Source organism: Convolutriloba macropyga, chromosome 5 (assembly GCF_964194025.1).
Source record: "Convolutriloba macropyga chromosome 5, txConMacr16.3, whole genome shotgun sequence".
Taxonomy (NCBI): Eukaryota; Metazoa; Xenacoelomorpha; order Acoela; family Convolutidae; genus Convolutriloba; species Convolutriloba macropyga.
In genome coordinates this window covers 65,851,937-65,877,078 of record NC_134472.1, presented here as the reverse complement: position 1 = coordinate 65,877,078, position 25,142 = coordinate 65,851,937, and the positions used below count along the sequence as shown (strand labels likewise).

At 35.1% G+C, this 25,142-nt stretch overlaps 1 protein-coding gene across 1 annotated transcript in view; it reads right to left on the bottom strand.

Moving 5' to 3' along the window:
- Positions 1-25,142, bottom strand: part of LOC142339556 (uncharacterized) — a 51,791-nt gene that overhangs the window by 7,323 nt on the left and 19,326 nt on the right. The window contains exons 11-14 of the mRNA XM_075389687.1: positions 21,560-21,675; positions 8,194-8,392; positions 4,703-4,818; positions 1,627-1,851 (exon numbers count right to left, since the gene is read on the bottom strand). Of these exons, the coding sequence (XP_075245802.1) occupies positions 1,627-1,851; positions 4,703-4,818; positions 8,194-8,392; positions 21,560-21,675 (656 nt within the window). The remainder of the gene's footprint in view (positions 1-1,626; positions 1,852-4,702; positions 4,819-8,193; positions 8,393-21,559; positions 21,676-25,142) is intronic.

Below are 25,142 nucleotides of genomic sequence, written 5' to 3'. Positions count from 1 at the left end.
AACAAAACGCAAAAAATTGCTAAAATTTGCCTAAAATTCAGCAAAATAGCTGAAAAACCAGAAAAATAGTATAAAATTCTAATTAATGACCAGAAACCTACGAGCCACTACTAAAACAACCCTCAGCATCGCACAATATCATAATCATACTTCTAAACCAAAAAAATTAACAAAAAAACGGTTTTAAAAAGCCGCACGTGAGCACAAAATTTCGCTCGCTTCCAGAAATTTTTTTCACACCTCAATTTCTCGCTCTCTCGAAAACAGCGGAATGAACAAAAAACCACTCTTTTCGCTCCCTTCTTCAATTTTCTTCAGCACCCAAACCACTCTAAAATTTTTCACGCGTTTCATTTCCTGCTTCAAAATTCACTCCAACTAAAGTTATTTTAAAAAAGGACTTCTCCAATACTCTTCTTCGAGTCGTAAAAAGGACTTCTCCAATACTCCTCTTCGAGTCGTAAAAAATAGGAGCGCTATAATAGCCGGCTGAGAAGATGAGGGCGGCTATTAAAAACTTTCGCTAAAGCGAGTGAAAAATGACGTCCGGCGAGCAAATGCCGTTAGTGAGAGGAAGAAGTAATTCAGAAAATTTGACTTTTCCAGCTTTGCTGAGTGAACAAATGTAAAACGAAAAAAGAGCGTCAGACGACGGAACAAAAAAAACCAAGAGCACCGCAATATAGTTACGCTTAGCTTACAGCTTCGCAGCTATAAAAAGGACTTTGAGCAGAATGACAGACGAGTGAAACTAGCCTAGAGAAGTCAAAGATTTCACGCAAAAAGTCGAAAAAGCGGCAAAATGGGTAAAGCAAAAAAATTCGACGAAGTAAAAAAAATAGGAGCGCTATAATAGCCGGCTGACAAGATGAGGGCGGCTATTAATAAGTTATACAAACTTCGTTAGAGAGCAATTAAAACTTTTATTCTCAAATCCTTACTGTTAACACAAGACTCACCCTTCACACTATGAATTCCGGGCTCCTCGAGCGTTTCGCTGAAACTTAGCTTATTGAAGTTCTGGGAGAACTGCTTGTAAACTTTGGCCTCATAGGCTCCCGCGTTTTGACGAAAATTCATATCACTCAAGCAAGCGAAAGGACCAGGAAAAAATTTGCATTGAAAGACAGACAAGACTATAATAATTGATCCTATTTGAGAAAAACAAATGAAAATTTGAGACACTGATAACAAACACAAGCAAAAAATCCTTCGTACAATTTTAACTTTTTTCCAGCATCCTGACGCAAATTGTATAGTCTCATTTCAAAGCTCTCGACCTCTAGATTTTGAATACGAAACAAAAATTTGGCAATTCCAACTTTTTAAAGCCGTTGAGCAATAAAACTTTAGCCATTAGTATGCAATTTTGTCATTTTTTATTACTTTTGCAAGCTCAATTTGAGCAGCTACAGAAGCTAAAATTTAACTCCGCAAAATTTAAAGACTTAAACTTTCCGAAATCCACACTTGACTTTTTTTGGAGTGAAATAAGAAGGATAATTTTTATACCCGTGTTGTTGTACAGATGTACGAAAATAACCGACTAACGTAAGACATATTGCTATAAAATTATTAGAAACCGATCTAGAATTTTCCAAGAAAATTCCAAATGTAACTACGTACTGTCTGTAGATAATTATAGACTTTGTTGAAATTCTTCTCTCCCATTTTCCTCACACATTCACTCCTCATGTTGGCAATCTTCTTTGCCTTGATTGAGGGAGAGTAAACATCCACAAACACGAGTGGCTGGTTCTCCGGGTTCACTCTGCCACCAGCCGCCCCTCCCCCGATCGACATGTCCCCTAAACCCTCTACCTCTCCATCATAAGCGTCCTCGGGGTTGTCCTAAAGCATCAAAATATCAGTTCTAATACTTTTGAACTCGATGATTAGATACGTGTGGCTTTTATACTCTCTAAAAAAATTTTTTGTTGCAGACAAATAGATTTACAAATACACAGGAACGTTTTGAGTTGTCCATTGAAAGTTTATACAATTTCGAGTCTCGAATTTCTCATGAAAATTTTGTCCCTGGTAGGCACCGTGATACTTAACACCCAAAATATAGAGGCATTTGAACTTCTACACTTGATCAGTTTCCGTCTCGATACAGTAAGTTTTTAATTGATGGTAATTCTCAAAAACGCGGAGTCAAATTAACCTTGTACAATTTCAGTTCAGAAAACACAATTCAACACAAATGTTGCCCTCATTCCAGAGACTGATCAGATAATTCTTTTAGCTCATCCTAAGACTCGAATACTTATAAATCTTAAATAAAAAGACCCGTGAAGTCGGAAAAGGTTTGCGATAGGTTACCTTAGCGTTTGGTTACCTTAGATCGACCTTTGGAATCATGTTCCAAATTGCTATACCAAGTTTTGTTGACATTGAAACTTCTGTTGGTGTAACATCCGAAATAATTTTTGAGTCATTACAAATTTTTGCGTCATATTCGTGAAACTTAGAGGATTTATACCGATTATATTTATACCGATTATTGATAATCATACCCGGCAGATTGCCGAAAAATAGCCGCCACTGATTCCAATAAGCATGATTGGGATTGAAAGAATAGACATTGAAAAAAAAAAGATTTTTGTACAGAAACATTTTTTAAGTCCGATTTATTTTGATGGCATTTCGTAGTTGAACATACTTCTGTTTCTTAGAGAGAGGCTACAGGGGCTACTATCAATACCAATAAGCATTAGAGAGAGGTAACTAATACTTATAGGAACGACGTTCAAATAGCGGGCATCTAAAATTGGGCTTTATGGGTTTATCCCTTTTCTATTTCTGACTTCATTTTTTATACTGACTCTGTTAATTTTGAATTGCTTTGCTGAGCAACTGATGTTCAAAATCATTTTTAGCAGAATGAGAGAAGAGAGAAACTAGCCTAGAGAAGTCAAAAAGATTTCACGCAAAATGTTGAAAAAGCGGCAAAATCAGGTAAAGCGAAAAATTTTTTTGTTCGACGAAGTAAAAAAACATAGCAGGACAAGTCCAGACATACATTTCAAAGAATTTTCATTGACTAAACAGAAAACTAGACCTAGAACGGACTATGAATAGCTTGGGAAAAACACCTAAAAAAATCCTATCGAAAAATTGAAAAAACAGTAAAAATCAAAGTGAAATTGCCGCACGTGAACAAAAAACCACTCGCGAGAAAGCGAATTTTTGTTCAAACACCGTTTTCTCAATCCACTTTTAAATTTAGAGCAAAAAAATTGCACGCCGCAAAACCACTCGCTTTTATGCTCCACTTCCTGTTTCGGCGTGACCAAAATCACTACTCCAATTTGACTTCAAAAATCATGAAAATGTGTGAACAATCTTAAAAAAACATAGCCGGAAGAATTCCGGAAACGACTCGAAGTGGAAATCCATTTAAACGCCGTCCAACTACTCATCAGACAAAACGTGCCTCCACTAATGTTTGTTTATCTTGAAACAAAACCATAAAATAAAAAAGTGAAAACTATAAAATCAAATCTTAAAATATGATTACTAAAAAATCTGAAAAAAATTTGTTGTAACTTGAGATCCCGATAGAAATATCTCTGCCAAAAATTTTTCATCAAAACACCTAGTACTTAGTAAAACCACTTATGTGAATATTTTGAAAATACTCGAGTCCAAATTATGAAAAAAAAAATCTTAACAACTTGCAATAAAAAACTGAAAAAAGTTAATAATTTTTTTAATAATACCATAGCATATAAACTCAAAGAAAAATTCCTTTCATACAATAGGGTATCCAGATGCTTGCAAAACAGTAGGCAAGTTATAATAGGCAAAGATACTTTTCTAAAAAACCGAAAAAAACCGAAAAACTGCAATTAAGAAAAACAGTTCCAATTTTTGCCATTTTTTTGTCATTTTTCTCAACAAAAAAGTGATTCATATCCACAAAATTGTAACCAATCGTTATCTAAAGTTTGCTCAAGTAGAAGGAGTCTTTCCAATACCCAAACGGAGCTAGTAAAACAAAACAATAGTTAAAAAACGCAAAAATAAGCCCGAAAATCAGCAAAATACATGAAAATACTCCAAATTAGCATTAAACTCAAATTAACTACTTTAAACCTTCAATTCCTATCAAACAAGCCTAACACTAATAGAATATCACAATCAAACCTCATAACCATCGTAAGTTGCAAAAACTGCTTTTAAAAGCCGCACGTGAACAAGAAAATTTCGCTCGCTTAGAGAAAATTTTTTCACGCATCAATTTCTCGCTCTCTCAAAAACAGCGGTATGAACAAAAACAACTCTCTTTTCGGTACGCTCTTTACTTTTGTTCAGCACCAAAATCACTCCAAATTTTTTTCACGCGTTTCATTTCCCGCTTCAAAAATCACTCCAATAAAAATGATTTAAAAAAAGGACTTCTCCTCTTCGAGTCGTAATAAAAAGACAGCGCCCCAATACAATTCAAATTCTTTGAATTGTAAAAAAAATAGGAGCGCTACAATAGCCGGCTGAGAAGATGAGGGCGGCTATTAATTACTAAATGTATACAAATTAATAATTACTGATTACCATTTATCACAAGTGCATTGACTAGAATGGGTAGTTTAAGTGATCTTGAATAACGGAGTTTTTAGTTTGATAACAATTCGATTGTCCAGAAGGGAACAATGAGATCAACAATGGTCTCTGGTATATTATTCACTTATTCACTCACATCTGAGTCGACCTGTTGGTCATCGTACTGTTCTGGGTCAGATGCGATATAGTCCTCAAAGTCGTCCTCGTAATCGAACTCAAAATCTTCCGCTCCATCCGCCTCATCGCCACGACCTGAACAAAAAACTTTTTAACATAACCGACTACCGTTGGGCGAACTGCTTTCAAACGTCCAGCAAGCGGCTTGAGCGCGCGGGGTTAAGGATGGAACAAGACGAGGGAGAGGGGGGTGACTGGACGGGGATCTAAATCTCCAATCGGAGCAGGCGGCGGACGGGGAGTGTTGTATGGAGGGGGGAGTGACAGGGGGGGGGGGGGGGGGGGGTAAAATTAAGAACCGTCCTTCACATCATGAATTTTTTATTCGCATAATTAAAAACTACAGGCTCCCACAGAGCTCTTCAGCCACTTGATGCCCGCCGGTCTTTACCTGTCTATCCCGTTCTTTGAAGTCGAAACGTTATAAGCGTCAGACGACAATCAGCCAAGCAAAAATTTACAAATAAGACCACAGGACTATTATAATTGCTACAAACATCGTTTGAGAGCAATCAAAAACCTGACAAAACATTTTCAGACCAAAAAGAGCTGAAAAGAGATGTATTTAGTCTAAAAGCTCCGTGACTCACTGGAGTTGAACATCAAAAAAAAGCAGGGAAGAACAAAACAACCAACTAGCGTCGGAAAAATTGCTCTCGAAGGACTAGCAAGAGCTCTAATTTATTTCAGCCTTCTGCAGTCGTGGGAGGGGTCCTGGAGGAAGGGGAGTAAGCAGCTAACTACGGGGCACCAAATGACGTCAATAGAGATTATTATATACCACTATTAAGCTTTAAATTGAAAGAATGACCTTGGCGCATTTTTTATTTGACTTCTAGTATTAAACAGCCGCTAATTGATTTCAGCGAGCTGTGAATGAAAGAAATTGAGATCACGCGAAACGCAAAGTCACTCGAAAAGTCAAAGATCAAACAAAAATTATAAAACATAGCCGGCAGATTGCCGGAATAGCTGCGAAAGAACAGACCTGCGTGCCATATAATAGAGATAGAAACAGAGACAGATCTAAATTGAAAAACAAATCGACGCCGCTCAACAAGCTAGGTAAAAAACATTCAGCGATAAATTAATAAAGCTTGTTAAAATTCATCCCACAGAAGCCTCTTATTAGGGACCTTTATGGCATATATGAGTTCCTTTGACCTTAAACAAATTCAAATTAAACTTAAGTTTTAAATAGCAGAAGTCATTTTATTCAGTGAGGTAAGTCACTTGTGATCAAAATCTAATCACGCAAAACACTTTTGCTAAAAAGAGTGAGAAATGACGTCACGCGCGCAAACGCCGGTAGTGAGAGGAAGAAGTCATTCAGAAACTTTTTCAGCTTTGATGTGTGAACAAATGTAAAACGAAAAAGAGCGTCAGACGACGAAACAAAAAAAAACAAAGAGCACCGCAATATAGCTCCGCTCAGCTCACAGCTTTGCAGCTATAAAAAAACGCACACTCGAAAGTCCGTTCGACAGCAATCAAAAAGATTGTTATTCCCCCAATATAGGTAAGAGTGAAAAACAGTTGGTAAAATAAAAGGCTTTGAACCCGCATTTTACTCCAAAGATACTAGATGTAAAACAAAATAATAAACATACACAGCAGATTGCCGGAAAATAGCCGCCGTTGATTCCAATAAACATGATAGGGATTGAAAGAATAGATATTGAAAAAAAAACATTTTTGTACAAAAACATTTTTTAAGTCCGATTTATTTTGATGGCATTCATATGATCAAAATCAATTTTAGCAGAATGAGAGAAGAGAGAAACTAGCCTTGAGAAGTCAAAAAGATTTCACGCAAAATGTTGAGAAAGCGGCAAAATGAGGTAAAGCGAAACATTTTTTTGTTCAACGTAAAAAAAATAGGAGCGCTATAATAGCCGGCTGAGAAGATGAGGGCGGCTATTAATAATATAGAAAGCAGCACTTTATAACATGTTCTGTTTTTCAAAAAGTAAAACCGTAAATTGTAAACATAGCAGGCAGATTGCCAGAAAATAGCCGCAATAGATTCGTAGATCGGCAGTCTAAAAAAAAGCAGTAAGACAGACTCAAAAAATTCGTCTTTTCATTGAAGGCTGATCTGTTATATTTTAATTAAAAATCTGTATAAGTTATTGCTGCCTCTATTAGCTGATCTCAAATAACCTTCATTTAGAGTGACACACAACCACTTGACCTTATCTCTTTGAATAAAAGTAAATAAAAGTCAAATTCAAATTGAGGAAGTCATTTTTGAGAGTGAGGTAAGTCAAGTTTGACCAAAAATTTAATCACGCGCATGAACAAAAAAAACTCGCTCCACTAAGAGCGAAAAATGACGTCACATATGCAATTCAGTTGAAATTGCATGAACGAATGAACAAAAAGTGGCTGTGACGTCATATGGTCGTAAAAAAAATCATGCAGACGAAATAAAAAAAAACATAGCAGGACAAGTCCTGACGTACAATTCAAAGAATTTTCATTGACTAAACAGAAAACTAGACCTAGAACGGACTATGAATTAATTGGAAAAACAATTTAGAAAAAATCCGATCCAAAACATCGAAAAAACAGTAAAAATCAAAGTGAAATTGCCACATGTGAACAAAAAAACCACTACCGATAAAGCGAATTTTTGTTCAAACACCGTATTCTCACTCTACTTTAAAATTAGAGCGAAAAAATTTCACGCCGCAAAACCACTCGCTTTTTCGCTCCATTTCCTGTTTCGGCGTGACCAAAACCACTACTCCAATTTGACTTCAAAAATCATGAAAATGGGTGAACAGATCTTAAAAAAAAGACAGCGCCCCAATACAACTCAAATTCTTTGAATTGTAATAACCAAGAGAAGGCCAATAATAGCCCCAGCTATCGCTGTGCAGCTATTAAAAAGACAAAAACGTAGCACGAGATTGACAGTGTCAAATGTCCTTCTATACTTCCCATTTCGTTTCATTCAGATTATTAACTTGCTGATCTCGGCTCCAAAACGTTCTGAAGAAAAGCTAGGTGCTACACAATCGGACGTTTGAAATTCCTCCCCAAATCTTCAAATTCCACAGACCCATTAATGAACCCAAAAATGTTTATGTTTTCTTATGATCTCCAATTAGAGCATCTAGTTTGAGGAATTTTGAAGTCAATGTTGTACATATACGCCCACAATAATCACCGGTTCGACCACTGACGCGGAAATTAATCAGACACCATAGTCTTAGTTTTACTGTTATCTCGAAATGTCTCGGATTAATCGCACCTTTCCTTGAAGGAGCCGACGTTATCGAATCTTCAAAGTTCAAGACAATTTACACGTTGTGGTTGCTCGCAAAACAAATAGCCATGTCAACTGATTTTCCAAAACATCAATAGGCCACAGAAAGATTATGCGTCTTAAAAAATGCTCCCAACTTGGTACGAATGCATTAAATTGACGAAAAACTCAATCACCTCTCTTCTTTTTAGCCTTTCTTCTGCGTTGATTCTTCTGCTTGTTATTGTTCGAGTTGTATGCCATCTTTCCAGTTCCTTTTTTGAGAGGCACAAAAGGTTTCTTCGGAATCATGCCCGATGGAGTGTACCCAACTGCTCCCTCCTCCACGACTTCTGAACTTTTCCTCAACTCCTCCTCCAATATCTCCTCGAACATCTACAACAAATAAAGTTTATACAAACCGTTAATCTAAACATTGGCTGTGATTTCTAACAAACCTCGTCACCATTTTTTTCTCACGCTCAAAACTCTTGTAAGCTAGTATACGGTTCTAATTCAATTGCTTACAAGAATTATATTTTATCCTAACCTGTAACTGTCAATGTTTCTTACAACCTGTTAATGACTTACAAAAAATAGCCGTTATATTGCGGTAAAATAGCCGCCCTTGATTCACAACGTAATTAAAACAAGAGAAAGAACGACAAAAATTGACAGAATACTTTTCCAAGTGTCAAAAGTGTCCTAAATCGGTGTGCAGATTAAGTTGATTACAGGCTTCTAACTGGAAGCTGTTTTGTTTCATATTAATGACAGCTAGCAACCGCCCTAGTAGTTTCTGATAACCTAATGCACTATCAGTTAATGAACTGTAATTATTGGCGTAACCCGTTTCTTTTGATTTCGGCTTTCTGACCTTGACCGTATTCATTATTTTGATTTAACTTGTTGGAATGAATTTTAATAACCCTTCAGTTGAAGCAGTAAGTCAGAAGTCAAGTGTAAAAGTCGTGACTTACGTAAAAGAAAAACGGGATATGAAAAAACATAGCAGGACAACTACTGAAATACAATCCAAAGAATTAAATGAAACAATAAAAACAACTTACCTGACCAGCAGACTAATTGAAAAATTCTAGTCAAACAGATAAAAAAATGTTTAACAAAGTCACATTAACACAGAAATAACAGCATTCAAAGTCTATAAACTTTTATGCTCAGCATGTTCAAACCCAAGATTCGCTTGAGCTAATATCAAATATTTGCAAGACAAGACCGAAAATGTTGAAATTTCTGCATAGACAGCACGAAGCTCAAAAAAATTCTGGAAACATGAGCTCAGAAATTTTAAAAGTAAAAGAGAACATTCCACAAACTTTATAAAATGACTAATTCTTTATAAATGACTTCAAAACCAATTGTTTTACCTTAAATCGCTGAAGTCAGTTTTATTGGACCATGAAGGACGAAACAAATATAAAACAAATATTTAAAAAGAATTAAAATGAACTGCTCATTTTAATGAAACGCCGCTAAAATTCTTCATAAAAATATCTTCAGATCTTTGCCAATAACATTATCCAATAACATAAATTTCTTTGCCAACAACATTATCCAATATCTCATTGTCAAGCTCAAAAAAGCTTCATTGGCCAACAAAGATTGAAATAAAACTTTCAAAGAATTTTATAAAAATTACAAATTTTATTGAGAAGTCGACAAAATATGCGATATTAAAACCATTTCGTCGTTTCAAGAAACTATCCAGTAATCCATTTTTAAGCACAATAAAAAGCTCCATCGGTCCCAACACATCGAAAAAAAAGCAAAATATGACAAAAATTTCAGAATTGCTAATCTTATTGAAACGTCTCTGAAGTTCTTGATACTAATATCTTCAAAACCATTTCATTGACTTTAGAAACTATCCAGTAACCCATTTTCAAGCCCTAAAAAGGTTTTATTGACCCTTAGAGATCGAAAATCTCAAAAATCACAGTCATTATGAGTGTTTAAGTTTGAATTGCCGAAACATCTAGCGCAATAAACAGAAATAGAATTATGGCTTAAAAAAGAACTTCATGAACTTCGAAAAACGTTATTTTAGTACTCATCTAACAAAAAGCTTAAAATATGGCGAGACACGGTGAAAAATTGAACCATGTTAGGCTCAAAAGCTAAACTGACCATTTCTCTTTCCCAGCCCAAAGTCATGGAAAGCATCTTACAAAAAAGGCAGAGCACCAAAACAACCCAAATTCTTTGGATTGTAATAAAAAACATAGCAATACAAGTCCTGAAATGCAATCTAAACAATTGAATGAACAAATCAACCTTTTCCTTACCAGCAGACCAATTTAACATTACGAGCCAAATTGATGAAAATTTATGTCTCAAAAACAAGGATTATTAAATTATAAAAAATTATTGTCATTTAAATTGTAGTTTTTTGCATCCGCGTGTTGAATTCTAGGGGAGATAACTATAAAAAGCAAAAAATCAAAACAATTGAATTAAAGGCAGAAGTTTTGAGATTCATGTAAAAGAGACAGGCAGATGCAGTCAAAAACATCAATGTAAAAAAATGAAATCAGCAAAATAATAGATTCGCTGAAGATTCTTGGTGTTCAAACAATTAGAACCAAAACTGTACCACTAAAACGTACGCAAGATCAGATCTTCCGGCTTCGACGAGGTTTACCTGACCTCATATAAAAACGAAAATGACCAAAATAAATCAATTCATAGCAGAACCATCATAAAACTAAATTACAAATTGAAGGAAAAAGTGGTTGGAAAAAGGGACAAACCGACGCGAAAAACGACCAAAAATGAAAAATATTGAATATTTTATTAAGCTCTTGACGCAAACAACCTCAAAACCAGTTTCAAAACCAGTGGAAGCCATAAAAAGAAGTTTCACTTGCCGTAATAGAGAAGAACTATACTCGAAAAGCTACCCTAGCTAACATTTAAGCGTCTCCTCTTTGTAGAAAGCAGTCACATAGAAGCTTAAAATATAATTCTGAGCAAGATAACCTATTGCTAAAAGCACGAAAACAAAAATTTAAAAACAAAAACTGTAAAGACAGAAACAAAGGGCCACAATTTGACGTAGTTTAATCAATTTCGGTACAGAAAACAGCTGCAAAAAGCATTGAGAGTATGAACAGGTCACTAATATTAATTATTACTAAAATATACCCGTCAGATTACCGGAAAATAGCCGCCATTGATTCCAAAAAGCGATTGGGACTAAAACAGACAATTGAATTTTGTAGAAAAAATTTTTTTAATACTATTGAACTACTTTGATGTCCCTCCTAACTTAGACGTACAACTGTTTCTAAATGAGGGGTAAAGGGTCTAGTATCAATAAGTACAATCTTCAACTAGCGGCACCTAAAATTGGGCTTCATGTGTTTATCGCGTTTCTATTCCTGATTTCGTTCATGACTCTCTTCATTTAGATTGCTTTGCTGAGCAACTGCTGTTACGACGCACTTCGAGTAGAAGGAGCGAAAAATAAAACTAGTCCACACAACTCAAAAAGATGTTGTAAAATAACGAACAAGCAGACTTACGGTAAAGCAGTATAACAGTTTTAAACGAAGTAAAAAAAAAACAAAAATAGGGCCACTATAACAGCACACTGAGAAGACGAGGGAGGCTATTAACAACTAAATACAGCCCAAGAGCTCCCCGAATACAAGAAAGAAAATCATAAGAACTGCCACAAAGCGTATAAAACGGGAAAATGACCCAAATAGCTCAAAATTGTATCTTGAAGTCTAAAACTTCCTTCAGATAGTCAAAAACGCATCTAAACGTAGCATTACTATTAAAATTAATGGACAAATCCATTTTTGCTAGAAAAGTTGTAGTTGAAGTTCAAAAATAATTGCAATGAAAAAGGCTCACATGAAAATTTTGCTCCTTTAGTAATTTTTTATAGCTACTTTTCTCGCACTCGTTCGAAATGACGCATGAATTAAAACCATTCTCTCTTCTCCCTCTTGTTCTCTTTTCTTCAGGAGTTTAACTTAAAACTTTGTTTTCACGCGTTTTACTTCCTGTTGCAAACACAATCGAACAAAACTACCGATCAAAAAAGAAGCTCCATTTCGAGTCATAAAAAGACAGCGAATTCAAACTCCTTTTTAAAAAAATGAGATCGCCTAAACAATAGCTGTGGGCAGCGGCTTCAATAAAACGCTTTTCTTTTATGATTTCTGCATGATTTTTTTAAATGATTTTTGCTAGATAGCACTGCTTAAACCCTACTTGTCCTCAAGGACTTCATTTTAGGAAAACATCTAAGAAAAAGGCTATATAAATATCCTTCAAATTTTTCCTGTAATTTTTCATAGAGAAGCTGCTTTTAGATAACATTTATAAAACATACCCGGCAGATTTCCGGAAAATGGCTGCCGTTGATTCCCATAACCAAGGTTGGGATTGAAAGAAGAGAAAAAACTAATGAAAAACAATTTTTGTACAAACAATTTTAAAATGCAAACTATTTTGACGTCATTTCAGAATTGAAATTCTGTTTCGTAGTGAGACGACACAGGGACTAGTATCAAAACCAATTAGCATTAGAGATGGTAACTAAGAACAAAGTTCGAGTAACTGGCATCTATAATTGGGCATGAGTAACTGGCATCTAAAATTCGAGTAACTGGCATCTACAAAAACTGGAAACTGAATTGCTTTGCTGAGCACCTGCCAGCTAAAATCACTCAGAATGAGAGAAGAGTGAAACTAGCCTAGAGAAGTCAAAAAGATTTCACGCAAAATGTTGAACTAGCTGCGACCAAAAGTAGAGCAAAAAAAATTTAGTACGACGAAGTAAAAAAACAGCAGGGCACGTCCCAACGAATAATTCAAAGAACTTTCATTGACTAATCGAAAAAACTGGACCTATAACGGACTATGAATGAATTGGGAATACAATTTCGAAAACTCAGACCAAAAAAGCTGAAAATCAATGTCAAAATGCCACATAACAAAAACCACTAGCCAGAAAAAATTGGTTTAAAAAAACTAGAGCTAGAATGAACAATGAATAGATTGGAAAAACCATTTAGAAAAAAAATCCAATCCAAAAAATCAAAAAAACAGTGAAATATCGAAGTGAAATTGCCGCATGTGAACAAAAAAACCCTAGGTAGAAAGTTTTCTCACTCTACTTGAAAATTAGAGTAAAAAAACTCACGCCGCAAAACCTTTTGCTTAATCACTCCACTTCCCGTTTCGGCGTGACCAAAATCAATACTCAAATTTGACTTCAAAAATCATGAAAATGTGTGAACATATCTTAAAAAAACATAGCCGGAAGAATTCCGGAAACGACTCGAAGTGGAAATCCATTTAAACACCGTCCAACTACTCAATATACAAAACGTGCTTCCACTAATGTATGTTTATCTTGAAACAAAACCATAGCACAAAAAAGTAAAAACAAGAAAATCAAAACTGTTATAATATGTTTAAAAAATCCCATCAAATTTTTGTCATAAATTGAGATCCCGAAATAACTATCTCTGCGAAAATTACTTCACCAAAACAACTAATACCTACTAAAAACACTTATGAGAATTTCTTAAAAATACTTGAAGCCAAATGATAAAATAAGCTCTCACAAACAACTTAGACTAAAAAACAGGAATAATACAAAAGCACAAATCCAAAGAAAAATTCTTTCAGCCTATAGGGTACCCAGATGCTCGCAAAACAACAGGCAAGTCATAATAGGCGAAGAAAAGTGTCTAAAAACGGCAAAAAAAACAAAAAACCGCAAAAAAAATTAAGAAAAATAGTTTCAATTTCCGCCAATTTTTGACATTTTTCTCCATAAAAAATTCTTCATATCCACAAAAATGTAACCACTTATTATCTAAAAATTGCTCAAGTAGTAGGGAGCTTTTCAATGCCCATTTGAGGCAGTAATACAAAACAATCGCCAAAAAATCTCAAAAATTAGCCCAAAAATCGGCAAAATACATGAAAAACCTCCGAATTAGCATGAAACTCATATGAATTTCCAGAAACCTTCAAACCACTACCAAAACCATCCTAAAAATAAAACAAAATCATAACCAAGCCTCAACCAAAAATAAATTGAAAAAACTGCTTTAAAATGCCGCACGTGAACAAAAAAAATTCTTTTTTTTTCACAGAATTTTTTTTTCACACCTCGCTCTCTAGAAAACAGCGTTATGAACAAAAAACCACTCTCTTTTCGCCCCACTCTTCAGCAACAAATTTTTTAACAACCAATTTTTTCATGTGTTGTATTTCCTGCTTCAATATTCACTCCAAATTGATTTAAAAAAACGACTTCTCCAATACTCCTCTTTGAGTCGTAGAAAAAGACAGCGCCCCAATACAATTCAAATTTTTTGAATTGTAAAAAAAATAGGAGCGCTATAATAGCCAGATGAGAAGCTGAGGCGGCTATTAAAAATATAAATCAAGTCGAAAAATCATTTTTCCATAGCACTGACGTGTGAATACTCTTCAGGACACTACACGGATGCCGTTCAACATTTTCAGTTATTTCTGAAGCCTCTCTAGTAGTGCTCACAACTCCAAGGGGATCAATAAACTCGAGAATAATAGCATTAATGTGTATACTAGATTACTGATTTTTGGCGTATCGAGTTTCCAATGGATTGGAATGAGTCCAAAGGCCGAGTGAAACCATTAATGACGAATATCACACGCATTAGCCCAATGTTCTTATACAGCAAGTGTATGTCAGTTTGTGTCTTTTAAGTTAGCTGATATAGCACTGCAGTGAAAAGCTGTTAATGGGTACTGAAGATTGCTTCAGTTGTTGATTGATACATAACGGTACCAAAAAGCAACGTAAAGCATAACTCTTTTCTCATTCCCATTTCCCCCGCTACGGTAGAGGTGACGGTTAAAAATCTTTCTTTTCACTGTCTGCCAACTTGTTAGCCTGTTAATTTTTGGGTTTTCATTGTTAAACATAACCGACTAAACGTCGGAAGAATTGCTCTTGAACGACTAGTGGGAGCTCTAATCAATTGCAGCCTGCTTCAGTCGGGGGGGGGGGGGGGGGGGAGCTTAAATAGAACTAAGAAGTTCTATAATGGGCTTCAAATAACCACATTAGAGGTTAACATATACCACTATTAAGATTTAAAGTAAAATATGACACCAGTTTCGGCGCACTTTTCATTTGACTTTTAGTATTAAATAGCCGCCAATTGAGTTCAGCTGCTTGAAATTGTGATTGAGAGAGTTTTGATTGAGAGAGCCAAAATCCAATCCAAAAAATCGAAAAAACAGTAAATATCGAAGTGAAATTGCCGCATGTGAACAAAAAACCCTAGGTAGAAAGCTTTCTCACTCTACTTGAAAATTAGAGTAAAAAAATTAACGCCGCAAAACCTTTTGCTTAATCACTCCACTTCCCGTTTCGGCGTGACCAAAATCAATACTCAAATTTGACTTCAAAAATCATGAAAATGTGTGAACATATCTTAAAAAAACATAGCCGGAAGAATTCCGGAAACGACTCGAAGTGGAAATCCACCTAAACACCGTCCAACTACTCAACATACAAAACGTGCTTCCACTAATGTATGTTTATCTTGAAACAAAACCATAGCACAAAAAAGTAAAAACAAGAAAATCAAAACTGTTATAATATGTTTAAAAAATCCCATCAAATTTTTGTCATAAATTGAGATCCCGAAATAACTATCTCTGCGAAAATTACTTCACCAAAACAACTAATACCTACTAAAAACACTTATGAGAATTTCTTAAAAATACTTGAAGCCAAATGATAAAATAAGCTCTCACAAACAACTTAGACTAAAAAACAGGAATAATACAAAAGCACAAATCCAAAGAAAAATTCTTTCAGCCTATAGGGTACACAGATGCTCGCAAAACAACAGGCAAGTCATAATAGGCGAAGAAAAGTGTCTAAAAACGGCAAAAAAAAAACAAAAAACCGCAAAAAAAATTAAGAAAAATTGTTTCAATTTCCGCCAATTTTTGACATTTTTCTCCATAAAAAATTCTTCATATCCACAAAAATGTAACCACTTATTATCTAAAAATTGCTCAAGTAGTAGGGAGCTTTTCAAAGCCCATTTGAGGCAGTAATACAAAACAATCGCCAAAAAATCTCAAAAATTAGCCCAAAAATCAGCAAAATACAAGAAAAACCTCCGAATCAGCATGAAACTCATATGAATTTCCAGAAACCTTCAAACCACTACCAAAACCAGCCTAAAAATAAAACAAAATCATAACCAAGCCTCAACCAAAAATAAATTGAAAAAACTGCTTTAAAATGCCGCACGTGAACAAAAAAACTCTTTTTTTCACAGAATTTTTTTTTGACACCTCGCTCCCTAGAAAACAGCATTATGAACAAAAAACCACTCTCTTTTCGCCCCACTCTTCAGCAACAAAATCAGCAACAAATTTTTCAACAACCAATTTTTTCATGTGTTGTATTTCCTGCTTCAATATTCACTCCAAATTGATTTAAAAAAACGACTTCTCCAATACTCCTCTTTGAGTCGTAGAAAAAGACAGCGCCCCAATACAATTCAAATTTTTTGAATTGTAAAAAAAATAGGAGCGCTATAATAGCCAGATGAGAAGCTGAGGCGGCTATTAAAAATATAAATCAAGTCGAAAAATCATTTTTCCATAGCACTGACGTGTGAATACTCTTCAGGACACTACACGGATGCCGTTCAACATTTTCAGTTATTTCTGAAGCCTCTCTAGTAGTGCTCACAACTCCAAGGGGATCAATAAACTCGAGAATAATAGCATTAATGTGTATACTAGATTACTGATTTTTGGCGTATCGAGTTTCCAATGGATTGGAATGAGTCCAAAGGCCGAGTGAAACCATTAATGACGAATATCACACGCATTAGCCCAATGTTCTTATACAGCAAGTGTATGTCAGTTTGTGTCTTTTAAGTTAGCTGATATAGCACTGCAGTGAAAAGCTGTTAATGGGTACTGAAGATTGCTTCAGTTGTTGATTGATACATAACGGTACCAAAAAGCAACGTAAAGCATAACTCTTTTCTCATTCCCATTTCCCCCGCTACGGTAGAGGTGACGGTTAAAAATCTTTCTTTTCACTGTCTGCCAACTTGTTAGCCTGTTAATTTTTGGGTTTTCATTGTTAAACATAACCGACTAAACGTCGGAAGAATTGCTCTTGAACGACTAGTGGGAGCTCTAATCAATTGCAGCCTGCTTCAGTCGGGGGGGGGGGGGGGGAGCTTAAATAGAACTAAGAAGTTCTATAATGGGCTTCAAATAACCACATTAGAGGTTAACATATACCACTATTAAGATTTAAAGTAAAAAATGACACCAGTTTCGGCGCACTTTTCATTTGACTTTTAGTATTAAATTGCCGCCAATTGAGTTCAGCTGCTTGAAATTGTGATTGAGAGAGTTTTGATTGAGAGAGCCAAAATCCAATCCAAAAAATCGAAAAAACAGTAAATATCGAAGTGAAATTGCCGCATGTGAACAAAAACCCTAGGTAGAAAGTTTTCTCACTCTACTTGAGAATTAGAGTAAAAAAATTCACGCCGCAAAACCTTTTGCTTAATCACTCCACTTCCCGTTTCGGCGTGACCAAAATCAATACTCAATACTCAAATTTGACTTCAAAAATCATGAAAATGTGTGAACATATCTTAAAAAAACATAGCCGGAAGAATTCCGGAAACGACTCGAAGTGGAAATCCATTTAAACACCGTCCAACTACTCAATATACAAAACGTGCTTCCACTAATGTATGTTTATCTTGAAACAAAACCATAGCACAAAAAAGTAAAAACAAGAAAATCAAAACTGTTATATGTTTAAAAAATCCCATCAAATTTTTGTCATAAATTGAGATCCCGAAATAACTATCTCTGCGAAAATTACTTCACCAAAACAACTAATACCTACTAAAAACACTTATGAGAATTTCTTAAAAATACTTGAAGCCAAATGATAAAATAAGCTCTCACAAACAACTTAGACTAAAAAACAGGAATAATACAAAAGCACATAAATCCAAAGAAAAATTCTTTCAGCCTATAGGGTATCCAGATGCTCGCAAAACAACAGGCAAGTCATAATAGGCTAAGAAACTTGTCTAAAAACTGCAAAAAAAAAAAACAAAAAACCGCAAAAAAAATTAAGAAAAATAGTTTCAATTTCCGCCAATTTTTGACATTTTTCTCCATAAAAAATTCTTCATATCCACAAAACTGTAACCACTTGTTATCTAAAAATTGCTCAAGTAGTAGGGATCTTTTCAATGCCCATTTGAGGCAGTAATACAAAACAATCGCCAAAAAATCTCAAAAATTAGCCCAAAAATCAGCAAAATACATGAAACATACCCGGCAGATTGCCGGAAAATAGCCGCCGTTGATTCCAATAAGCATGATTGGGATTGAACGAATAGAGTATACATTGAAAAAAAAAGATTTTTGTACAAAAATATTTTTTAAGTCCGATTTATTTTGATGGCATTTCGTAGTTGAACATACTTCTGTTTCTTAGAGAGAGGCTACAGGGGCTACTATCAACACCAATAAGCATTAGAGGTGGTAACTAAGACCTATAGGAACGACGTTCAAATAGCGGGCATCTAAAATTGGGCTTTATGGGTTTATCCCGTTTCTATTTCTGACTTCAATTTCTTATACCGACTCTGTTCATTTTGAATTGCTTTGACTAGCAACTGATGTTCAAACTCACTTTTAGCAGAATGAGAGAAGAGAGAAACTAGCCTAGAGAAGTCAAAAAGATTTCACGCAAAATGTCGAAAAAGCGGCAAAATGGTAAAGCAAAACATTTTTTTATTCGACGAAGTAAACAAAAAAAATACGACCGCAATAATAGCCGGCTGAGAAGATGAGGGCGGCTATTAAAAACCTCCGAATTAGCATGAAACTCATATGAGTTTCCAGAAACCTTCAAACCACTACCAAAACCAGCCTAAAAATAAAACAAAATCATAACCAAGCCTCAACCAAAAATAAATTGAAAAAACTGCTTTAAAATGCCGCACGTGAACAAAAAAACTCTTTTTTTTCACAGAATTTTTTTTTGACACCTCGCTCCCTAGAAAACAGCATTATGAACAAAAAACCACTCTCTTTTCGCCCCACTCTTCAGCAACAAAATCAGCAACAAATTTTTCAACAACCAATTTTTTCATGTGTTGTATTTCCTGCTTCAATATTCACTCCAAATTGATTTAAAAAAACGACTTCTCCAATACTCCTCTTTGAGTCGTAGAAAAAGACAGCGCCCCAATACAATTCAAATTTTTTGAATTGTAAAAAAAAATAGGAGCGCTATAATAGCCAGATGAGAAGCTGAGGCGGCTATTAAAAATATAAATCAAGTCGAAAAATCATTTTTCCATAGCACTGACGTGTGAATACTCTTCAGGACACTACACGGATGCCGTTCAACATTTTCAGTTATTTCTGAAGCCTCTCTAGTAGTGCTCACAACTCCAAGGGGATCAATAAACTCGAGAATAATAGCATTAATGTGTATACTAGATTACTGATTTTTGGCGTATCGAGTTTCCAATGGATTGGAATGAGTCCAAAGGCCGAGTGAAACCATTAATGACGAATATCACACGCATTAGCCCAATGTTCTTATACAGCAAGTGTATGTCAGTTTGTGTCTTTTAAGTTAGCTGATATAGCACTGCAGTGAAAAGCTGTTAATGGGTACTGAAGATTGCTTCAGTTGTTGATTGATACATAACGGTACCAAAAAGCAACGTAAAGCATAACTCTTTTCTCATTCCCATTTCCCCCGCTACGGTAGAGGTGACGGTTAAAAATCTTTCTTTTCACTGTCTGCCAACTTGTTAGCCTGTTAATTTTTGAGTTTTCATTGTTAAACATAACCGACTAAACGTCGGAAGAATTGCTCTTGAACGACTAGTGGGAGCTCTAATCAATTGCAGCCTGCTTCAGTCGGGGGGGGGGGGGAGCTTAAATAGAACTAAGAAGTTCTATAATGGGCTTCAAATAACCACATTAGAGGTTAACATATACCACTATTAAGATTTAAAGTAAAAAATGACACCAGTTTCGGCGCACTTTTCATTTGACTTTTAGTATTAAATTGCCGCCAATTGAGTTCAGCTGCTTGAAATTGTGATTGAGAGAGTTTTAGATCACGCGAAATGCAAAAAGTCAAGGGCGTAAAAGTCACTCGAAAAGTCTAAATTGTCAAGCGAAAATTTTGCACAAAAAAAGACACACGTTTACAATAATTGCTATGAACTACGTTCAAGAGCAATTAAAAACAACTCCCGGACAGTGCACAATAGGTTTACAAGAGCTAAATGAAAAAAAAGTTCGGAGCAAACAATCGAGAGCGGAAGATCCTTTTAATTTTCAAAAGTCCAACAGAAGTTGATAAATGATGCTTAAATTGACACAAAAATCTCCTTGGAAAGCATCGAAGTGACACATAGATATTACTTTTCTTCAGCTACGATACGATTTGTAGAAGTACACAAAAACAAATTTTTATACGGAGTTTTGAAAAAAAAACAATAAAAAAGAACGTTGAAGTCGAATATCAAATGTTTTGACCAAAAACTCTCAAGAATAGGCTCGAGAAGCTCTTTTCCGGAGAAAAGTTTTTTTATTGATAACATTAGAGCGCGCATCTCCGCTGATGGAATTGTGCTTTTTTCGAAGAAACGCAACGAGATGTTTTTTAACGATCACTGGGGTTTTGGGGTAAACATTGGTTTTTGATTTCCAACAAAATGTCTCGAAAATGTATTTTCTGTTTGTATTACATGTATTATATTGTTGAAAAAAATAATTCTCATGTGCAGAAACAAAAGATAGTCCGCAATTTCCTTCAAAAAAGAGCCATGTACTAGAAAATTGACCAGATTTTATTTCTATTGGAAATTTGTAGGCGGTTTAAAAAAAGCGAATACGAAAACATAGTTTATTTTGGAAAATTTAGAAAAGAAGGTACGCATGATTGGAACGAAATTAAGTAGATGACGTCAGAAATTTGTATGAAAATTATACAAATCATTTATTATAAGTCAAGAAGCTAAAAGCGTACAGACCCCTTAATTTAGTTCAAATTATATTTTTTTATTTTATTTTAAGGTTTTATTTGAAGATTTTATTTGAAGATTTTATTTTGACCAGTTGATTTCACTTACGGAAACTTGAACTAGATTTACACTAATACGTCAGTGTTGTCCACAAAGGGCTTTTAGAGTCATTTCGTGGACAAGACTGACAACACAAAATGGCCTTCACCGACAGAACTCTTTAAAACGCCTTTTCAAAAAAACTTCAGGAGTACGTAGTTTTTTAGGCTCCATAGTGTATTACCATTACCAGGTGTCGGACAGTTACGGTAATAACCAGTATTAAAGACAGTCGTCAGCATTAATGGACACCTCTAGTCGTAGTATAGAAGTCTTGATTGAAGGGCACAAAAATCATGCTTATCTGTAAAAAGTTCTGATCAGCTCTGCATGTTTTAGTATTGACAATTCACTCACTAACCCTGTTCTTGGCAGAGATGGGTCGATTGTTCCACGTATCCTGCATATTATGTTGCTGTGCAGAGTTGCTGTCGTTGCTCGCACTTACGCTGGAAAACCCAGAATCCTCGTCTTGTTCTGAAAAAGAACAATTTCAATATAACTCGAGTCGCAAACGCCGCATAGCCCTAGATCGTGGAATGCGATTCAACTTGCGCATCTATACAAATGTAGGTGACTGACTACTTTTTCAAAGTACTTTACTTGAAGGACATTCGAGTACTCCAAGAATTTGGGGACAAATTGAGAAACTTAAATTGCGCTTCAAATTACATTACACGAGCGTCAAACAAAATCCCGAAGTTGTTTTCCCATTTTTTTAAAAAAAGTTTCCTAAACTCTGAAGAACCAGAATAGATCACCCAGTTCGACACCTATCATTTTTTTAACAACCCAAATTGGAAAAAATAATTAAGTCTACATCATAATCAAACTTCGAGCAAAAACTTCCTCTCTATGTTATTAGAACTCACTTTCCTCCCATAATCACAATACACAAGAAAAGGTTTTGTTCAACCGCATATTTAGAGACTAGTGAGCCGTAAAACTCTAAGAGAACTTAATGCCCATGGGCTTTTTACCTGTTTATCCCGTTTTTGAGGACGGCAACTCAAACAGGTCTGACGAAAATCGGCCAACTAAAAAATTGAGTGAAAAAGAACAGCAGCACTAACATAATTGCTACAAACTTCGTTTCAGAGCAAATAAAAATAAAAACATAGCCAGCAGATTGCCGGAAAATAGCCGCCGTTGACACGCTTGATGCACATCGTGATTGAAACAGAAAAAAAAGATAAATTGAAGTTTTTCCGTTTTTTCAGTGTCAAAAGTTTTCTAATATGGCGTGCAGTTTCAGTTGGATTGTAAACCTATATTTAACTCAGCATCAAAATTGAAATCTAATAGGCTTAATACAAATGTGAGCAAGCAAACACTCGAATGAACTTTGATAACCTAATTCTAAATGACTTATTGACCGGGCTTTATACTGTTTCTTTTGATTTTGCTCTTTTGACCTTGACCGTATTCATTACATTACGTAATCGAAAACGTGAGTGAATTTCAAATCCATTCAGTTGAAACAGTGAGTGAAGTACGTCAGAAGTCAAACATGAAAATCGTGACATTTGTAAAAGGTAAAACGAATTTTAAAAACACCGCAGGACAAGTTCTGACGTACAATTCAAAGAATGTTCATTGACTAAACAAAAAATTTCTTAAAACGTAACCGACTAACGTCGGGCGAATTGCTCTCAAACGACCGGCGAGCGGTTGGCTTCGTCAGCAGCTAGCCACGGTTTAGTGACCTCTATGCGCTACCTCTTTATCCAGTTTCTGAAGACGAAAATCAAGTGCGTCAGACGGAAAATCGCTGAAGCAATAAACTGCAAAAACGAGAAAAATAGGTTTAATATATTTGCTACAAATTGCTTTTGAGAGCAATTAACAATGATTTCCTAAAAAGTGCCCGTTAGATCGTTCATGATTAAAAAAAACATTTCTACTATAACTCATTGTTAATGAGGATCAGAGATGATGACAATACGCCACATAGCAGCAGCTGAAGGGCGGCATCAACAAAAAGAGAGAGAGAGAGAGAGATAGAGATAGAGAGAGAGAGATAGAGTGAGAGATAAAAAGTGAACAAAAGGAAAGGAACCCTAACCGACAGAGAAAAACAGACAGGAATATTTTCCATGATTGGATTTGACTCTGCAATTTCTAGTTTTCTAGCCTAGTTAATAAAAAAATCTAATAAAAAAGAACTGAGAAAAGCAAAATCCAAAAAAAATTTCAAATTCGCAGTAGAAAAAGTTCAAAACCATTATTTTGTCTCCAAAGTTCTGCAAAATCATGCTAAAATTCAAGATATTAATATCTTAAGAACCTTTTCATTGTCTCAAGAGACTATCCGGTATCCCTGTTTCAAGCCTGAAATAGTGAAATAGTTTCACAGGCTCATAGATATCTATACACTTGGGACAAAAAAATTTCCGAAAATTTGAAAACTTAAATTTTATCCAAAAATTACTGAAATGAGCAATAAAAAAAGATGATCACTATCCCATTAACTCTGGAAACTATGCAGCAGCTTATTATCAGACCTTGGAGGAAAAATACTCAAAAACAGTAAAAATTGAAGATATTTTTTTAAAAAGCTTAAATTCGTGATATTAAAATTTTGATGAAGTTTCCATGACAACTATAAACAGTGCAGTAACATAATAATAAACCCTAGAGGAAGTTCCGTGGCTCTTGAGGCTAAAGCAATCTAAAAAATGACAAAAAAATTCAAAAAACTTAACAAAAATTGAAAACTTTATTTAAAAAAATTGCTAAAACTTGTGATATTAAAAAGTTGAAAATTAATCCATGACCAACAAAATTTTCCAGTAGCTTATTATCAAACCCTAATTCAAAAAACCTGAATAATGACTATAAATGCCAAAAAATTGAAAAAAAAGCAAAAATTGTAAAAAAAATATGCTAAAATTCGTGATGTTAAAATCTTGCAAGACATTCAATTTAACTTAGAAATTATATAGTCACCTATTTGCAAACCCTAGAGGGGGTTTCTTGGCTCTTGAGGCTGAAAAAAACCTAAAAAACGACAAATTTTCAAAACTTAAAAAGCAAGTTTTATAAAAAAAATTGCTAAAATTTGTGACATTAGAAAGTTGAAAAACTATTCCATGGCCAATAAGAATTTGTCAGTAACTTATTATAACACCTCTTAGGATGTTTTCTGGCCCCTGGGTCTAGAAAGACCTGAATAAAAAAATGTCAAAATTTGGAGAAAAAAATGGCAGATTTTGTCAAGAAATTGCTTAAATTCGTGGCGTAAAAATGACGAAACCATTCCATTACCAGTAGAAACTATGCAGTAACCTATTATTAAAACCTAGAGGCGATTCGTTGACAACTAGGGCTAATAAAAATCAAAAAATGTCAATAATTTTCAAAAAGCTTAAAAAAATTGCAAAATAGTATAAATTTGTGTTTTTAGCGAGCAGTTGATCGTCAGTAGCTAGAAACGGGGGGATGGGGTGCACCGGGGGCTGATGGGGGCAACGAACAGTTGGGTGGGGTGGGGGTACCAGCGCCGGGGGGGCAATAGTGGGGGGGGGGTCAACAGTGGAGGGGTCTTCAACCTCTAAGAACCGCCCTTCACACCATAAGGCTCCTAAACAGTTTGAGCTGAAACAGAGCTAAAAGGCTCTAAGAGCACTTAATGCCCGCTGGGCGCTACCTGTTTATCTCGTTTTTGAGGACGAAAAGTCAAAGGCTTCAGACGAAAAATCGGTCAAGCGAAAAATCGCATTAAAAAAGACCGACAGGACTAACATAATTGCTACAAACTTCGTTTGAGAGCAATTAATCAGATCAAAAAACAAAAACAGAAAATCAATGTCAAAATGCCGCTAAGTAAAACAAAAAACGGCTAGCGAGAAATGGAAATTTGATTCTAACAAAAAAAACTAGGCCTGGAATGAACTATGAATGGATTGGGAAAACCATTTAAAAAATCTGATCCAAAAAATTGA